Below are 17,914 nucleotides of genomic sequence, written 5' to 3'. Positions count from 1 at the left end.
GTGAACTCCAGTATATTAAGCCTCCTTTGTAATTTATAGACACTTAGGAAAAAATATTCAGGGGAAAAGTTATGAGAACCCAAATCTATTAAGCCAGATTTTTCATATCGAAAGATAAAATTTACAGGGCTTTGAGGAGAGCAGAAAAGCAGGACTGTTCAATATTAGTATAATTTACTTAAACAAAACTTATTTAATCTCATTCACAAGAATAAAAACCTTTGGAGCATAGATTAACCTGGCTAAAAAGGTAAAAAAAAAAAGTACTAATTTGCTAGAATCACTGAATTAATCTGACAACAAATAAATGGAGTGAACCTCTCCACAACGGGGTCCAAGGGATACTAACAATGAGGTCCAGAACCAGGGCATACATAGCTACTGGCTGACAGGGGCACTTTCGGGCAAACCTGTCAATACTAAAACTTTTTGGATGAAGCTTGCTATGACAAACACTGTAATTAAATATATTAACATGATATACAAATAGGCGTCATCTGGAGTGAAAGCCTCAGGGAGTTGAGGAAGGGAGATTGAGAAACAAAGCCAGAAGAGTTGAAGATCTCTTTGAAAATAGCCCCCCAGGGTACACAGGTTTGCTAGGAGTCACAGGAGTTCTTCATTAGAATGCTGACATTCTGAAAAATGGTTTAGAAATGCAGTATAGTAGTTAGTGGTTCAGGGCAAGGGGGCCTGTTGAGAATCTTCCTGAAGGGAGATGGTACATCAGGGCTTATCTAGTCATTCCAGTCCACCAGTATCTTTGTTAGAATAAGGCTGGTACAAGATTTTCTCAAGCTCACCATAATCTGAAACTGGTTTCATGTGGAGTCTGCTACACTGAAAATCGTTTCTTTGTTTAGTAAACACATTACTGTTAAGAAGCTGATGTCTGCTCCCCAGATCTCCCCACATTTACATACGTAAAATTTACGGATGACAACGTGCTCATTCATTTTCAAAACTCTCCTTTAGAAAACTGGCAATAAATTAAGTTGAAGAGATTGCTAACTCATTTACCTTTTATTTCTATAAGCAGGGTTGCTATAGAAAAGCAAAATAAAAGAAAAAAATCTAAAAGTTCTAAAAGGTTTTAAAAAATATTAGAGATCAACTCTAAATACACATACCTTTCTTCTGATGTAGAATTAACATACTCCCTGACACAGAGAAGGGCGGCGTCTCGACACATCTCTTTTAAATCACTTCCTGAAAAACCATCAGTTTCCTGGGCAACTTCTAGCAGGTCTACATGCCTATCCACCTTAAACAAATATAAAACACACTTAAAAAACAAACCAAATATACTGCAAAGGAAGTTTCCAACACTCTTGTTAAAGTCAGAGATGTTATAACTGTATGGGAAACAAAACATTAAAAAAAAATTTCAGTTTCTCTAAGTTTTTTACCATAAGAGTTTAGATACATTAAACCTAATTTTCATTATTTGTCATGACAGAAATAAAAAATAAGTCTCAGTAGATATACCGTGGTGCGATGGGGAAGAACAAGCATTCAAACACTGTGGGATTCACTCTGGTACCTCTCAGAAAGATATGGAGTTGTCACTTTTCTATAATACATTCAACGTATTTTGTAAATAGACTGCATCATTAAGACCCAAGTACAGGACAAAAAACATACTCCACTAATTCTTACATTTTAACTGTAGTACTTTGGTATTTTACTACCTCAATACTAGTTCAGCACTGACAGTTTTGCTCCCAAATCTAAACTGCTGCTGCTGCTGCTGTTGTTAGGTGCCGTCAATTCTGACTCATAGTGACCCTAGGTACAACAGAACGAAACACTGCCCGGTCCTGCGCCATCCTCACAATCCTTGCTATGTTTGCGCCCATTATTGAAGCAACTGTGTCAATCCATCTCCTTGAGGGTCTTCTTTTTCGCTGACCCTCTATCAAGCATGATGGCCTTCTCCAGGGATTGGTCCCTCCTGATAACATGTCCAAAGTATGTGAGATGTAGTCTCACCATCCTTGCTTCTATGGAGCATTCCAGCTGTACTTCCAAGACAGATTTGTTGATTCTTCTGGCAGTTCATGGTATATTCAACATTTTTTGCCAATACCACAATTCAAATGCAACTTATAGTCAAGACAATTACGTGATGGTCCTGATTGTATACCAAGCTTGGGATAATATAATCATTACAGTAAACTTATTTGTAGACTAGGAATTGAAGAGAAAATGAGCAAGAAAAAATTTAGTTATATCAACTAAAAAAAAAAAAAAAATTAACGACCAGGTATTAAATATGCTATACAATATGCTAATAATAAGCACTTTATGTATGTTATCTCATTTAATCCTGTCAGGTAATATTATTTTCATTTTCACATAAAAATAATGAGACCTCTGTATTCCCTTTGGAGTTTGTACTTCTTTTGTGTCTGAGGAGCTATTCTTACATGTATACATAAGGAGAGACATATACAATGATTAAATTTCTCTACTGTTTGCAACAATTGAAGAATAGAAATAACCTACTATATTAGGTATTTGGAGCCCTGGTGGTGCAGTGGTTAAAGTTAAAAGCACAACTACTAACCAAAATGTCGGCAGTTTGAATCCACCAGCTGCTCCCTGGAAACCCTACAGGGCAGTTCTGCTATGTCCTATAGGGTTGCTATGAGTCAGAATTGACTCGAAGACAACAGGTTTTTGCTTTTTGGTATATTAGGTCTCATACTCATATATAGGGTCACTATGAGGATGAATCAGAATCAACTCAACGGCACTGGGTTTGGTTTTTGGTATATTAGGTATTATGTATCTATCCATACATATTCATGGAACTGATATACATTAACTACCGGGGGCTGTACTTCATTAAAAAACATGCGAAGCAAATGTGGTAATATGCTGAAATCACCTGTTAAATCTGGGTGGTGGATATAAGGTTATTTGTGTATATGTTCGAGATATACACAAATAAATTAATTCATAAATGAATAAACTACTTAAAAAGACCTTCCACATTAAGCCAAATGATGCTTAAAAACAGTCCTCCTCCTTCAAACAACCAACACCTCCACCCCATCCTTTGACTACTACTTTTTTTGGGATACACTATGTTCTAACCATCACAATTCTGGTTCTAACGATCACGAGCCATCACAAAGTTTCAAAGATGAATGAATAGAGCATAAGGGAAAAATGAAAAGGAGGTTATTTCCATCACTGGGGGAGCAAGATTATTTTACCATAGGTAAAATTTTACCATAGGTAGCATACCATAATGGTTAAGAGAAAGGCTCCGTCACTTTGTTGCTGTGTGACCCTGGACAAATTATTACAGTATATAACTTGTCTGGGTTTCAGTCTTCTCAGCTGTAAAATAGGACTATTATGTACTCCTTAGAGAAATTAAGGATTAAATGAAACAATGTATACCACAATGCTTGGCACATAGCAAGCACTCTAAAAATATCCTTTTTTATTGTTAGATAACAGCCGGGTGGGTAAATTATGAAGTAGTGAGAATTGTTTTCATGAGGCAATTTTGAAGGCAAGTCCTAAGTTAAAAAAATTTTTAAGTAATGGGAGTAACACTGGAATAAATTAATAGGCTTCTGAAATACCTTGATAGGATATTACTTATTTATATGCAGTTTTTAAATTATATTTACCAGTGATTGTACACTTGCTAATATGCCAAATACCATAAGCACTTTATATGGAGCCCTGGTGACATACTGGTTAAGTGCTATGACTCCTCTGCAAAAGGCTGGCAGTTCAAATCCACCAGCCGCTCCTTGGAAACTCTATGAGGCAGTTCTACTCTGTCCTATAGGGTTGCTATGAGTCAGAAAAGATTCAACGGCAATGGGTAGGTAGTATTAGCACTTTACACACATCATTTCAGTTAATTCTCAAAATTATTCTATGAGATTGTTAGCATTACCTCCAATTTCCGGTTTAGGAAAATAAGGCTCAGAGAAGCTAAACAATATTTGCCCACGGTTACACAAGCAGGAAACGGTCAAGCCTGAATGTAGAATCTCCAGGTTGGTCTCCAAAGTCCATGCTTGTTAACTATTCTCCTATGCTATGAATAAATTCAGGTTAGTTCGTAAGAGGGAAGAAAAAGCTACCTCTTTTAGAGTTGTATGATACTTCTATCGAGTATAAATTATATTAATGCTAATTCTTCTTATACATAAACCTTAAGCCCAAATCACTACATTATCTTTTTAAGAGCAAGTCATGTTAAGGAGCATCTATCGATAAAGGATTGTAAAAGAGCTAAACACAGTATCATTTCTTAAAAGCTTCATTCTTTTCTTAAGAGAAGAAAAACTCATAAAACATTTAAAAGCCTGGTTGTCATTTCCATCAAAAACCTGTATCCTGCTCGGTAATGTATAAGCTCGATAGTGCTCATTTTATTAAATAAATGTGTGTGCTACTGGCTTGAGGCAACTTTTAACAAAATTAATGTCTTTCAGATTCTAATGAAGTAACACTATGCCTTCAGCATATAAATAGAAACTAGTGGGAAATGAGACTTTCCCATGTTCAACAATGATCCAGAGAACATTCATATTTTGCATCATAAAACTAATTAGAGACTAATCCTTTGTGCTTTCATGAATAAGAAACAGAATGCTAAAAATTCCCTTCACCCATGACAAATATAATTTGAAAAGACTTTCCGAAGACATTGTTTTTGAAAGAAGAAAAGCAGAACACTAAAATCAAGTTTAAATTAGACATGATGAATAATGCCTTAAAAGTTTCAATGTGAAAAGGTAATAGACCCTGTGTAAAGTAGGGCTAGCTTATGAGACAAAGAGCTTAAATTTCATCATGTGTGTTCATCGCCTGTATGTATGCGATCAGCATCATCTACATCTACACTAGACCACGTATGTATGTGGTTCGAAAGGTTATAATCTTCCAGGCAGGCAATATAATAAACTTTAAAAAAGCTGTATCAGTTAACATGAGGTGTCTGCAAAACTGTCGACAACTGCCTTCTAAAAAAAAAAAAAAAAACTGCCTTCTAGTAGCTGTTAAATTTCTAGTCACACCATAATCCTCCCAATTCAAATGGACTTGTAAAATAATTTCATCCCCTTTCTCTTCTTCTCTGAACTTTAATGCCTACCCTTGTTAACGGTTTACCAATCGTTGTTGTTAGGTGCCGTCGAGTCGGTTCCAATTCATAGTGACGCCATGCACAACAGAATGAAACACTGCCTGGTCCTGTGCCATCCTTACAACCGTTGATTGCTTGAGTCCATTGTTGCAGCCACTGTGTCAATCCATCTCGTTGAGGGCCTTCCTCTTTTTCACTGACTCTGTACTTTACCAAGCATGATGTCCTTCTCCAGGGACTGAGGCCTCCTGACATGTCCAAAGTATATAAGACGCAGTCTCGCCATCCTTGCTTCTAAGGAGCATTCTGGTTCTACTTCTTCCAAGATAGATTTGTTCATTCTTTTGGCAGTCCATGGTATATTCAATATTCTTTGCCAACACCACAATTCAAAGGTGTCAATTCTTCAGTCTCCCTTATTCACCATCCAGCTTTCACATGCATATGATGCAACTGAGAATACCATGCTTGGATCAGGTACACCTTAGTCTTCAAGGTGGTATCTTTACTTTTCAACACTTTAAAGAGGTCCTTTGCAGCAGATCTGCCCAATGCAACGCATCTTTTGATTTCTTGACTGCTGCTTCTGGGGGTGTTGACTGCGGATCCAAGTAAAATGAAATCCTTGACAAATTCGATCTTTTCTCCGTTTATCATGATGTTGCTTATCAGTCCAGTTGTGAGGATTTCTGTTTTCTTTATGTTGAAGTGTAATCCATACTGAACGCTGTCGTCTTTGATCTTTATCATGAAATGCTTCAACTCCTTTTCACTTTCCGCAAGCAAGACTGTGTCGTCTGCATGACACAAGTTGTTAATGAATCTTCCTCCAATCCTAATGCCTGGTTCTTCATACAGTCCAGCTTCTAGGATTATTTGCTCAGCATACAGATTGAATAGGTATGGTGAAAGGATGCAACTCTGCCACATACTTTTCCTGACTTTAAACCACTCAGAAGCCCCTTGTTCTGTCCAAGGTTTACCAATTAAGTGTGTTTTATCTAAATTGCATTACTACTACATAAAGTCTTTTGAAGGCAGTTACTAAATGTTTAATTAAAAGGCAAAAAGTTATTTGTTAATTTCTCATCTAGAACAGAAGTTCTTAACCTAGAATCCACGGAAGTTTTAGAAATTTTCCTGAAATTGTACAAAAAATTTCACATGTATATGTTGTTTTCCTTGGGAAGACTATATAACTTTTATCTGACACTCGGCCCTGTGATCTCCCTCAAATGGTTAATAACCACTCATCCAATCTCTGTAATTTGCTGGGTTCTTTAAACTTCTGCACAGAGCATATATGTTCTTTTGATACATTTTTTAAAAATAAATCATTAGAACACTAACGAAAGACACTAAGGAAGACATGAACAATCAGAAACAGCACATATTTTTGGGTAGAGAGATTCAACATCAAAAATGTTTTAATTCTCTTTAAGTTAATTTAAAAACTGAACATGACCCAATGAAAATATTAATGTTTGCTTTTTCCTGAATAAGCCAAATTGATTCTAAAATTTATACAGAAAAATGAATAAAAATAACTAGGGGATGAGGGGGGGCACACAACAAGGGATGTGTAACCCTAAACCCTTTGCCTTGGGTTGATTCCGATTCACAGCAACCCCACAGGACAGGGTAGAACTGACCCATAAGGCTTCCAAGGCTGTAATCTTTACAGAAGGCGGCTGCCACATCTTTCTCCCATATCTAGCCCTACTATATTAAAACTTAAAAAGCCTCAGTAATTAAAATAGTGTAGAAAAACAAACAAAAAAACCCAAACCCACTACCATCGAGTTGATTCCAACTCACAGCAACCCTACAAGACAGAGTGGAACTGCCCCATAGAGTTTCCAAGGAGCACATGGTGGATTTGAATTGCTGACCTTCTGGTTAACAGTAGTCATACTTAACCTCTATGCCACCAGGGTTTCCAAAATAGTGTAGAGATGGTGTAAAAAGACATAAGACGAGGCGGGGCCAAGATGGCTGACTAGGTAGAAGCTACCTCGGATCCCTCTTGCAACAAAGACTCAGAAAAACAAGTGAATTGATCACATACATGACAAACTACGAACCCTGACCATCGAACACAGATCTAAAGAGTTGACCTGAGTGACAGAGACTGAGAACAAGCAACTACGGGAAAGCAACGACTGTTTTCGGAGCCTGGAGCCAGCATCCCAGTCAGAAAACCTTGGCGCCGGGCTTTGAACTGGGTGCAGGGGAGCTGAGCACGGCATCCTGAAACAGCACTAACACAGGATGCAGCCCTAGCCCCCAGAAGTGACCTCGGGGGAAGCCCAGCCAGTGCACGCAGGCAGCGCAGTGACGCAGCTGACAGGAGGGGAAGTCACCGGAGGCAGCGACTGGTTTCGGACCTTGGAGTATGGTGTCCCAGCCAGGGAAGTCTGGTGCTGGGCTTTGGACTGGGAGCAGAGGAACTGACCACAGCTTCTGAGACAGCACAAGCACAGGACGCGGGCCTGACCCTCGGGGGCAATCTTGACCCAGCCAATGCACACAGGCTACACATCCCTCAGGAATCTCAGATAAAATAGTCATCACCAAGCAAGGTAAGTAACTTTGTCTATATTCCAGGGTGCTATTCTCTCCTATCTATCTGATCCCTCCCCGCCTTCCCAGGTGGCTTCATTAACATTGGAATTTCCTGAGCCAGAGAGTGAGGTGCTCTGTGGTTTTTTGTTTTTTTTTTTTTTTTTTAATCTTTTCCTAACCCATTCTCCTGGCCTGAGAGAAGCAGTTACAAAAAACCCAGGGACCAAAAATCCTTCCCTGATTTCCCGAAATTGGACTAAAAATACAGAACCAGCTCCAGCCAAGCATATGAGATCCACAGTCTTGGGCTTTCATCCCTACAGGGAACAAGGTGGCTATTATAATGCAAAGGTATTCTGATAGGGATCTGACTAATTGTTTTAACGGATTACTGGAAAGACAAGTTTCCCAGGTCTGATATCTCTGCATATTCAACAGAGCCCTCACTGACCCACAACGGGGAACTGAGGGCTGAAGCTCCCCCTAGACCACCTAGCCTTCTGCCATAGTGGTCTGAGGATGGTGACACCTACCAATCTGTAGAGGTACATGCATTGGGTGCCTAAGGTACAGCTGCAGAGCCCACCCACCAAAGTGCTTTAGGAACAGAGACACACCTACCTCACTGGCACTTGGGGGAAGCCTCTCAGCATCCTGCCCCCCCTGGAGTGTGACCCCCTGCTGCTACTAGAATCTGGTGCACACAGCTATCACCACTACTCCTCTAGGTGGATAGGTGACAGTCTGCACCACACACTTGGTGACCCAAAATCAGATTCTACTCAAGAATAGTAAATGGACTCTTAGGCTTATATATCTGGTAACAGCCCAAACCAGCTGGTAACAGGACATAAGTCATTCAAGGGCTACAACAATCAAGACAGCGCAATCTAGTAGCCCATCTATGTATATTGAAAGAAAACAAGACAAGACTCAGTGAGCAAATAGAAAATAAATCATTACAATATCTTATAGATGGCTCGGAGACAGCAGTCGATATCAAACCACATAAAGCAGCAGACCATGATTGCTTCTACAACTCCCCAAATTAAAGAATCAAAATCTTTCCCAAATGGAGATACAATCCTGGAATTGCCAGATGCAGAATATAAAAAACTAATTTACAGAATGCTTCAAGACATCAGGGATGACCTCATAAATGAAATAAGGCAATCTACACAAAAAGACAAGAACACACTAATAACGCAGTTGAAGAAATCAAAAAGATTATTCAAGAACACAGTAGAAAAATTAATGAGCTGCAAGAATCCATAGAGAGACAGCATTCAGAAATCCAAAAGATTAACAGTAAAATTACAGAATTAGACAACTCAATAGGAAGTCAGAGGAGCAGAATCGAGCAATTGGAATGCAGAGTGGAGGAGCTGAAGAATAAGGCAATTGACACCAATATAGTTGAAAAAAAAATCAGATAAAAGAATTAAAAAAAAATCAAGAAACCCTAAGAATCTTGTGGGACTCCATCAAGAAGAATAACTTACATGTGACTGGAGTTCCAGAACAGGGAGGGATAACAGAAAATACAGAGAGAATAGTTGAAGATCTGTTGGCAGCAAACTTCCCTGACATCATGAAAGACGAAAGGATATCTATCCAAGATGCTCATCAAACCCCATAGAAGACTGATCCAAAAAGAAAATCACCAAGACATATTATCATCAAACTCGCCAAAACCAAAGATAAAGAGAAAATTTTAAAAGCAGCCAGGGAGAAAAAAAAGGTCTCCTACAAAGAAGAATGAATAAGAGTAAGTTCAGACTACTCAGCAGAAACCATACAGTCAAGAAGACAATGGGATGACATATATAGAGCACTGAAGGAGAAAAACTGCCAGCCAAAGATCATATATCCAGCAAAACTCTCTCTGAAATATGAAGGTGAAATTAAAACATTTACAGATAAACACAAGCTTAGAGAATTTGCAAAAACCAAACCAAAGCTACAAGAAATACTAAAGGAAATTGTTTGGTCAGAAAATCAACAATATCAGATACCAACACAACACAAAGCCACAGAACAGAACATCCTGATATCAACTCAAATAGGGAAATCACAAAAACAAATTAAGATTAATTTTAAAAAGAAAAAAATGCTCAAAACAGGGAATCATTGAAGTCAATATGTAAAAGATCACAATAATCAAAAAGAGGGACTAAATACAGGAGGCACAGAACTGCCATATGGAGAGGAAAACAAGGTGATATAGGACAATACGAGTTAGGTTTTTTACTTAGAAAAATGGGGGTAAATATTAAGGTAACCACAAAGAGGTCTAACAATTCCTTAACTCAAAATAAAAACCAAGAAGAACGTAACGACTCAGCAAACATAAAGTCAAATACTATGAAAATGAGGAACACACAATTTACAAAGAAAAACGTCTCAGCACAAAAAAGTAAGTGGAAAAATCAAAGTCTCAACAACACACATAAAAAGGCATCAAAATGACGGCACTAAACACATACTTATCTATAATTACGCTGAATGTAAATGGACTAAATGCACCAAAAAGAGACAGAGAGTCTCAGACTGGATAAAGAAACACGATCCATCTATATGCTGCCTACAAGAGACACACCTTAGACTTAGAGACACAAACAAACTAAAACTCAAAGGATGGAAAAAAATATATCAAGCAAAAAAGAGCAGGAGTAGCAATATTAATTTCTGACAATATAGACTTTAAAGTTAAATCCACCACAAAGGATAAAGAAGGACACTACATAATGATTAAAGGGACAATTGACCAGGAAGATATAACCATATTAAATATTAAATATTTATGCACCCAATGACAGGGCTGCAAGATACATAAAACAAACTTTAACAGAACTGAAAAGTGAGATAGACACCTCCACAATTATAGTAGGAGACTTCAACACACCACTTTCAGAGAAGGACAGGATTTCCAGTAAGAAGCTCAATAGAGACATGGAAGACCTAATTGCTACAATCAACCAACTTGACCTCATAGACTTATACAGAACACTCCACCCAACAGCTACGAAGTATACTTTTTTTTTCTAGCGCACATGGAATATTCTCTAGAATAGACCACATATTAAGTCATAAAACAAAACTTTGCAGAATCCAAAACATCGAAATATTACAAAGGATCTTCTCAGACCACAAGGCCATAAAAGTGGAAATCAATACCAGAAAAATCAGGGAAAAGAAATCAAATACTTGGAAGCTGAACAATACCTTGCTCAAAAAAGACTGGGTTATAGAAGACATTAAGGATGGAATAAAGAAATTCATAGAATCCAAAGAGAATGGAAACACTTCCAATCAGAACCTTTGGGACACAGCAAAAGCAGTGCTCAGAGGTCAATTTATATCGATAAATGCACACATACAAAAAGAAGAAAGAGCCAAAATCAGAGAACTGTCCCTACAACTTGAACAAATAGAAAGTGAGCAACAAAAGAATCCATCAGGCACCAGAAGAAAACAAATAATAAAAATTAGAGCTGAACTAAATGAATTAGAGAACAGAAAAACAATTGAAAGAATTAACAAAGCCAAAAGCTGGTTCTTTGAAAAAATTAACAAAATTGATAAACCATTGGCCAGACTGACTAAAGAAATACAGGAAAGGAAACAAATAACCTGAATAAGAAACGAGATGGGCCATATCACAACAGACCCAACTGAAATTAAAAGAATCATATCAGGTTATTAGTCTAACAAATTCGCAAACCTAGAAGAAATGGATGAATTCCTAGAAAAACACTACCTACCTAAACTAACACAATCAGAAGTAGAACAACTAAATAGACCCATAACAAAAAAAGAGATTGAAACGGTAATCAAAAAACTCCCAACAAAAAAAAGCCCTGGCCTGAACGTCTTCACTGCAGAGTTCTAAAAAACTTTCAGAGAAGAGTTAAGACCGTTACTACTAAAGGCATTTCAAAGTGTAGAAAATGATGGAATATTACCTAACTCACTCTATGAAGCTACCATATCCCTGATACCAAAACCAGGTAAAGACACCACAAAAAAAGAAAATTGCAGACCTATATCCCTCATGAACATTGATGCAAAAATCCTCAACAAAATTCTAGCCAACAGAATTCAACAACATATCAAAAAAATAATTCACCACGACCAAGTGGGATTTATACCAGGTATGCAAGGTTGGTTTAATATTAGGAAAACCATTAATGTAATCCACCATATAAATAAAACAAAAGACAAAAACCACATGATCTTATCAATGGATGCAGAAAAGGCATTTGACAAAGTCCAACACCCATTCATGATAAAAACTCTCAAGTAGGAATTGAAGGAAAATTCCTCAACATAATAAAGGGCATCTATAGAAAGCCAACAGCCAACATCACTCTAAATGGAGAGAGCCTGAAAGCATTTCCCTTGAGAACGGGAACCAGACAAGGATGCCCTTTATTACTGCTCTTATGCAACATTGTGCTAGAGATCCAATTATAACTTTAGAGGACCAACTGTTTCCAGCACAATCAGCAAAATTCAGAACGGGGAAAAATCTAGACAAAGTCAACGTGGTTGCTTCTTTAAATAATTGAAAGAAAAGAACAGAGATTAGATAGAACTCACAGATCAAAAGAGATTTAAAGATATTAATAAACTGCAATGTGTGAACTTCACACAGATCCTGCATCAAACAAATGGTTTTAAAAAACAGCATTTTAGGAAAGCCTGATTAGATATGCAATGATAATACTGAATTATTGTTAATTTTGTTAGATGTAATAATTGTACTAGGATGTTAAAAACAGAAGACCTTTTTTGTTTTTTTAAGAGATACACCTTAAATATTTACAGATAAGATACGATGGAAAATCATAGGAAGGGAGGGAAGTGGATACAGTACACAGGAGGTGCAGAATTAGCCATGGGGGTTAACAGTAGTTCCAGGAAGGAAGGAAACCATAGAAATGCAAGGATCCCTCCCTATGGAATCTATTTGGCTTCTTAGTTTAGACAGCGAATTCAAATAGTGAGTTTAGATACTAAGTTTGGGATAGTGAGAAATACTATGTGATCCAAATATATTTGTTATTGAGTTTTGGAAAAACAAGTAGAAAGAGCTTGGAAAATGTGGAAAATTCTTTCATAACTGTGAAGTGGAAAATGCCTTTTTAATTTAGATTCAAAACCTAGAAGCCATAAAACAACAACAAAAAAAAGTAAAATCAACAAACTGGAAAAAATGTCTTTAAATCATGTAACAGGTAAAGGGCAAACATCCCTAATAAATACAGTGTTCCTATAATTCTACAGAGGGTCAGAAAAAAGGAGGAAGACTTGCAATGAGATGGATTTACAGTTACTGCAACGATGGGGTCAAACACAGCAACACATGTGAGTACTACACAGGAGCGGGCAGTGTTTCATTCTTTTGTACAAAGAGTTGTTATGAGTTGGAACTGACCTGACAGTACCTAACAACAACAGGTCTGTAAGAAAAAGAACATTTTCATAGACAAACGGTGATGAATATGAGCAGCCATTTTCCAAAAAAAAATTCAAACGGCTCTTACACATGTTATACTCATTTCATCCCTAAAGAATACAAATTAAAAATACAATGAGATACCATTTTCTGCCTATCATATTGGCACCAAGTTCCGTAACATTCTGTTGGCAAGACTGTAGGGAAAGAAGCACTCTAATACTGCTGGCAGAAGAATAAACTGACATGTATAACTTGGCAATGTTGTTGTTAGGTGCCATGGAGTCAGTTCGACTCATAGCAACCCTACGTACCACAGAACAAACACTGCCCGGTCCTGCACCATGCTCACAATCATTATGCTTGAACCCATTGTTGCAGCCACTGCGTGATCCACCTCATTGAGGGTCTTCCTCTTTTCCACTGAGCCTGTACTTTACCAAGCATGATGTCTTTCTCCAGGGACTGATCCCTCCTGACAACATGTCCAAAGTGTGTAAGACACAGTCTCGCCATCCTTGCTTCTAAGGAACATTCTGGTTGTACTTCTTCCAAGACGGATTTGTTCGTTCTTTTGGTAGTCCATGATATATTTAATTTTCTTTGCCAACACCACAATTCAAAAGCATCAATTTTTCTAACATCTTCCTTATTTATCGTCCAGCTTTCCCATGCATATGAGGCGACTGAAAACACCATGGCTTGGGCTGGGCACACCTCAGTCCTTAAAGTGACATCTTTGCTTTTGCAGCAGATTTGGCGACAGGCACAAAAATTATAAAAACCGTATCCTTTGACCTAGGAATTCCTTTTGTGGAAAATTCATTGTACTAATATTCCTGTGGCAGCCCTGATGGTGCAGTAATAAGAGCTATGGCTGGGAACCAAAAGGTCAGCAGTTCAATTCCACCAGGCGCTCCTTGGGAACCCTATGGGGCTGTTCTACTTTGTCCTATAGTGTCGCTATGAGTTGGAATCGACTCAATGGCAATGGGTTTTTTTTTTTTTTTTAATATTCCTGCATAAGTGTGGAATGATATATTTACAAGGTTACTCAATGCAGCATTTTTTATCATAGGGAAAAGATTAGAATCAAACTGAATGTCCTTCAATATGGCACTGATTAAATAAATTATAGTATATCCATACAATGGAATCCTATGCAGTTAAAAAAAAAGATAAGGAAATTATATGCTAATATAAAAGACCTCAAAGATAAGTGAAAAAACCAACTCAGAGAACAGTGTGCATAGTTTATTCATATGGTTTATGTAAAAAAAGGGGGAAGGGAATAGAGGATATTCTAATTAGTCTGTATAGGTATAACAGCAATTTAAAAAGGTACAAGATTTTTCCCTATATGCCACTTAAAATATATGCTTCAATTTTTGAATCATGTGAGTGTATTACCTATTAAAAAACTTAAAAACAAAAGCTACTGAAGATTCTGATTATCATATCTTCTTAAATCTAAATTCTGACTTGAAAACTATCACAGTTAGGTTAAAAGAAACATACTTCTGTACAAAAATTAATGTATTTTCTATAACCTGAGAAGTTTGAAAAATATCAAAGAGGATTTTAACCTGTAGGTACAAAAACATACAGTTTTTTAAAAACCTAAAGATTATCTCTAATTAGTTCAACTGTACCAATATGTCACAGTTATTGATGGCGAGACTATGTCTCACATTCTTTGGACATGTTATCAGGATGGATCAGTCTCTGAAGAAGGACATCAAGCTTGGTAAAGCCCTGTCAGTGAAAAAGAGGAAGACCCTCAAAGAGATGAATTGACACAATGGCAACAACAATGGGCTCAGGCATAACAACAACTGTGAAGACGGTGCAGGACCGAGTTGGAACCAACTCAAAAGCAGCTAACAACAACACTGAATTACATGAACAGTCAGGAGTTTTATAGCAACTTAGGTCAAATTCAAAGTTACATTATTCTCAAGTTTCTTTTGCATTTCTCTCTAAATTGATTTATGAACATATTTACAGGGCAGGAAAAATATAATTTTCTACTTACATTTTCATTTTTCAAGATCAGTTTCAGGATTGCTTCTCTCTGTTTTAGAGCCTAAAACCAGGATAATTTCCAGTTAGCATTTAAAAAAATAAGGATGAACTAGTTTTTCCAATGTCTTCCCTCCCAGTGGTTAAAAACAACAACAAAAAAACCAAATCCGTTGCTGTCATGTTGATTTCGACTCATAGCAACCCTGCAGGACAGAGTAGAGTTGCCCCAGAGGGTTTCCAAGGAGTGCCTGGTGGATTTAAACTGCCGACCTTTTGGTTAAGCATCTAAGCTCTTAACCACCGCACCACCAGGGCTCCTCCTAAAGGATGCTGCTGGCCAAATCAAGGTCTAGATTCCAGACTCTAGAGAAACTGTCTGTGCTTGTCCCATTGAACTACATCTTCTTATTCTGTATCCACAGTGCCTAGCACAATGACTAAGAAATAACACACCCTTAAATGTTTACCGAGTAAACAAATACCTATGAATATGTCTCTCCTCTACAGCTTTACAAATCTCCTTTTCTTTATTTAGAAAACTTCTGAAAACTCATCACCATCTTAAAATTTTTACCAGTAACTGAAAGAAATGGCAATAATACTCCTCTCGGCTCCATCCATTTCAACGAACAACTTGCACGTTCACTACTTTATATCAGTAAATTTTTACTTGGTGTTAATGGTGTGTTTGTCCACATATCTATATGCTTTTCCCCTCAGTGATGCCTCATATTATTATTCCAGAGAATAGAAACTGTGTGTGTTAACTCCTCTTACAGAATATCTTACACATAGTTAGTAAACTAAGTGCTTTTTAAAATTATTATGGCTTGACTCATCCCTATTCCCATAAACACTGACAAAGCAGAGCTGGCTACAGTAAGTATCAAATCAAATTATCTAAAAAACAAATGCTGCTATTTCTGTAATTCAAGTGTGTTAGGCAATGAATGTTAATTTGTTACACAATTACCAGTTACTATCATTTGTTGATAAACATTTAATTTGGAGAGGAGTTTTAAGGTAAGGATAGTTATACATTTGATATCACATGCAACTAGAAAAAAATTATCCCATACTGTGTGTGTACTTTCACTAAAAATAGAAAGGGGGCTACAAAATACCAGTTTCAATGGTAACCATATACAAATTTATAACGATCTTGACAAAACACATCGCACCCTATTTTGATAACTCACGTGATTAACATATTAAACTTACAGCTTTAATAAATGCTCTCTCCACGCTGTTGTATCCTACTATGTTCTAGTCTATACATCAAAAAGTATGTTTTCTATCGGACCACCGGCAGACTCTATCAGTAATCTCTGTCTTAAGAGTCTCTGAGGTAAAATGAATTTTCTTTAAAGGTGTTCTGATGGCTTTGTCTTGCTTACAAAATAAAATATAAATTGTGCAAAGCATACAGTTCATTTATACCTGGCTGCAGTCTACCTTTCAGCCTCCTCTCCATGCCCTATCTGCACTACTGCTATAAAAAAAACTCACCATTAAATATGAGCTTCTACACCTTCTTGCCTTTGTTCCTTCTGGCAGGAAAGCCCTTCCTTCCCTCACTTATCCAAATTCCTACCATCCTTCAAGGCCCAGCTGGATTCTATAAATTTCCCTGACTCCTCAGACAGAATTATTAAGTTTCATCATCAACTCAGGTTCTCACAGTTCTTTAAACATTCCTTTTTAAAGCACTTTTTACATTATTTATGTGTCTGCCTTCCCTGCTATACACTTGAGAACAGGGGCCATGTACCATTCATCAGTGCCTAGCAGGTATCTGACACATCATAAGTACTCAATAAATACTCACTCAAGCTCAGTGCCGTCAAGTCGATTCCGACTCATAGATACTAGTTATGCTAAAATTTTTTGTTTTTGGCTTTAACAAAGAGAAATTTATTTCTTCATAGTAAAGTAGGCTAAGAGTCCAAATTCTGGGCATCAGCTCTAGGGGAAGGCATTCTCTTTCTGTTGGCCTTCTCATCAATCTTCCCCCAGATTAGGAGCTTCTCTGCACAGGGACCTCGGGTCCAAAGGACATGCTCTGCTCCCGGCACTGATTTTTGGTGGTATGAGGTCCCCTTGTCTCTTTGCTTTGCTCACTTTTATATCGCAGGAGATTGCCTCAAGACACATCCCAATCTTGTAGATTGAGTCCTGCCTCACTAACACAACTGCCACCCATCCTCCCTCATTGACATCATAGGAGGCAGGATTTACAACAATGTAGGAATCATGGCCCAGCCCAATTGATACACACATTTTTTGGGCGATGCTTTCTATTTCTACTAATGACATTACCAGTCTTTGCGTTATCTCAGTTTGAAATCTTAAAATTATCTCTCTTTCTCTCCTCCTTAATCCCCCATGACTAATGGTTGTCCCTGCCCACTAAATTCTATACTAGTTCTCCCATTCGCACCCTTTCTCTCTCTCTCTCTCTCCATTCCACTGCACACACCCTGGTTTATCATCCCTTTCTGGATTCTCTTTTTGTTTTTGTTCATACATCTTTGACTTTTCTTTTTCAACAGGCAAGCGCACTATTACAAACCGCATCATCTTTCGCACCCCATGTGTATGAACCACATTTTAATTTTGCAACAGTCTCTGATAAGGTATTCTCTTTCTTTATCAATGTATCATCTGATCTGTTTCTTTTTTTTCTTTTTAATTAATTTCTATTGTGCTTTAAGTGAAAGTTTAAAAATCAGGTCAGTTTC

The 17,914-nt window shown here is 37.5% G+C and overlaps 2 protein-coding genes across 5 annotated transcripts in view; one reads left to right on the top strand and one right to left on the bottom strand.

Annotated features, from left to right (window-relative positions):
• The window catches only part of PAPSS2 (3'-phosphoadenosine 5'-phosphosulfate synthase 2), a 134,892-nt gene extending 120,397 nt beyond the window's left edge, over positions 1–14,495 (top strand). Inside the window, exons 12-13 of one of the 2 annotated variants that reach the window (XR_010318101.1) lie at positions 4,470–7,704; positions 13,813–14,495. Coding sequence is in view for 1 of the 2 variants with exons in the window: in XM_064269607.1 (XP_064125677.1) it covers positions 4,470–4,476 (7 nt within the window). In the remaining variant the exon portion in view is untranslated. Of the gene's footprint in view, positions 1–4,469; positions 7,743–13,812 lie in introns of those variants that run through there. The other variant, XM_064269607.1, reaches the window with a different exon arrangement.
• Positions 1–17,914, bottom strand: part of ATAD1 (ATPase family AAA domain containing 1) — an 86,081-nt gene that overhangs the window by 7,615 nt on the left and 60,552 nt on the right. For 2 of the 3 annotated variants that reach the window (XM_003409251.4, XM_023546950.2), the window contains 2 exons: positions 15,184–15,234; positions 1,131–1,264 (listed from right to left, as the gene is read on the bottom strand). In XM_003409251.4, coding sequence (XP_003409299.1) covers positions 1,131–1,264; positions 15,184–15,234 — 185 coding nt within the window. Of the gene's footprint in view, positions 1–1,130; positions 1,265–14,138; positions 14,904–15,183; positions 15,235–17,914 lie in introns of those variants that run through there. The other variant, XM_023546951.2, reaches the window with a different exon arrangement.

Source organism: Loxodonta africana, chromosome 16 (assembly GCF_030014295.1).
Source record: "Loxodonta africana isolate mLoxAfr1 chromosome 16, mLoxAfr1.hap2, whole genome shotgun sequence".
Lineage (NCBI taxonomy): Eukaryota > Metazoa > Chordata > Mammalia > Proboscidea > Elephantidae > Loxodonta > Loxodonta africana.
Note: the sequence above shows the minus strand (reverse complement) of the source record. Positions and strands in the feature narration are given on the sequence as shown.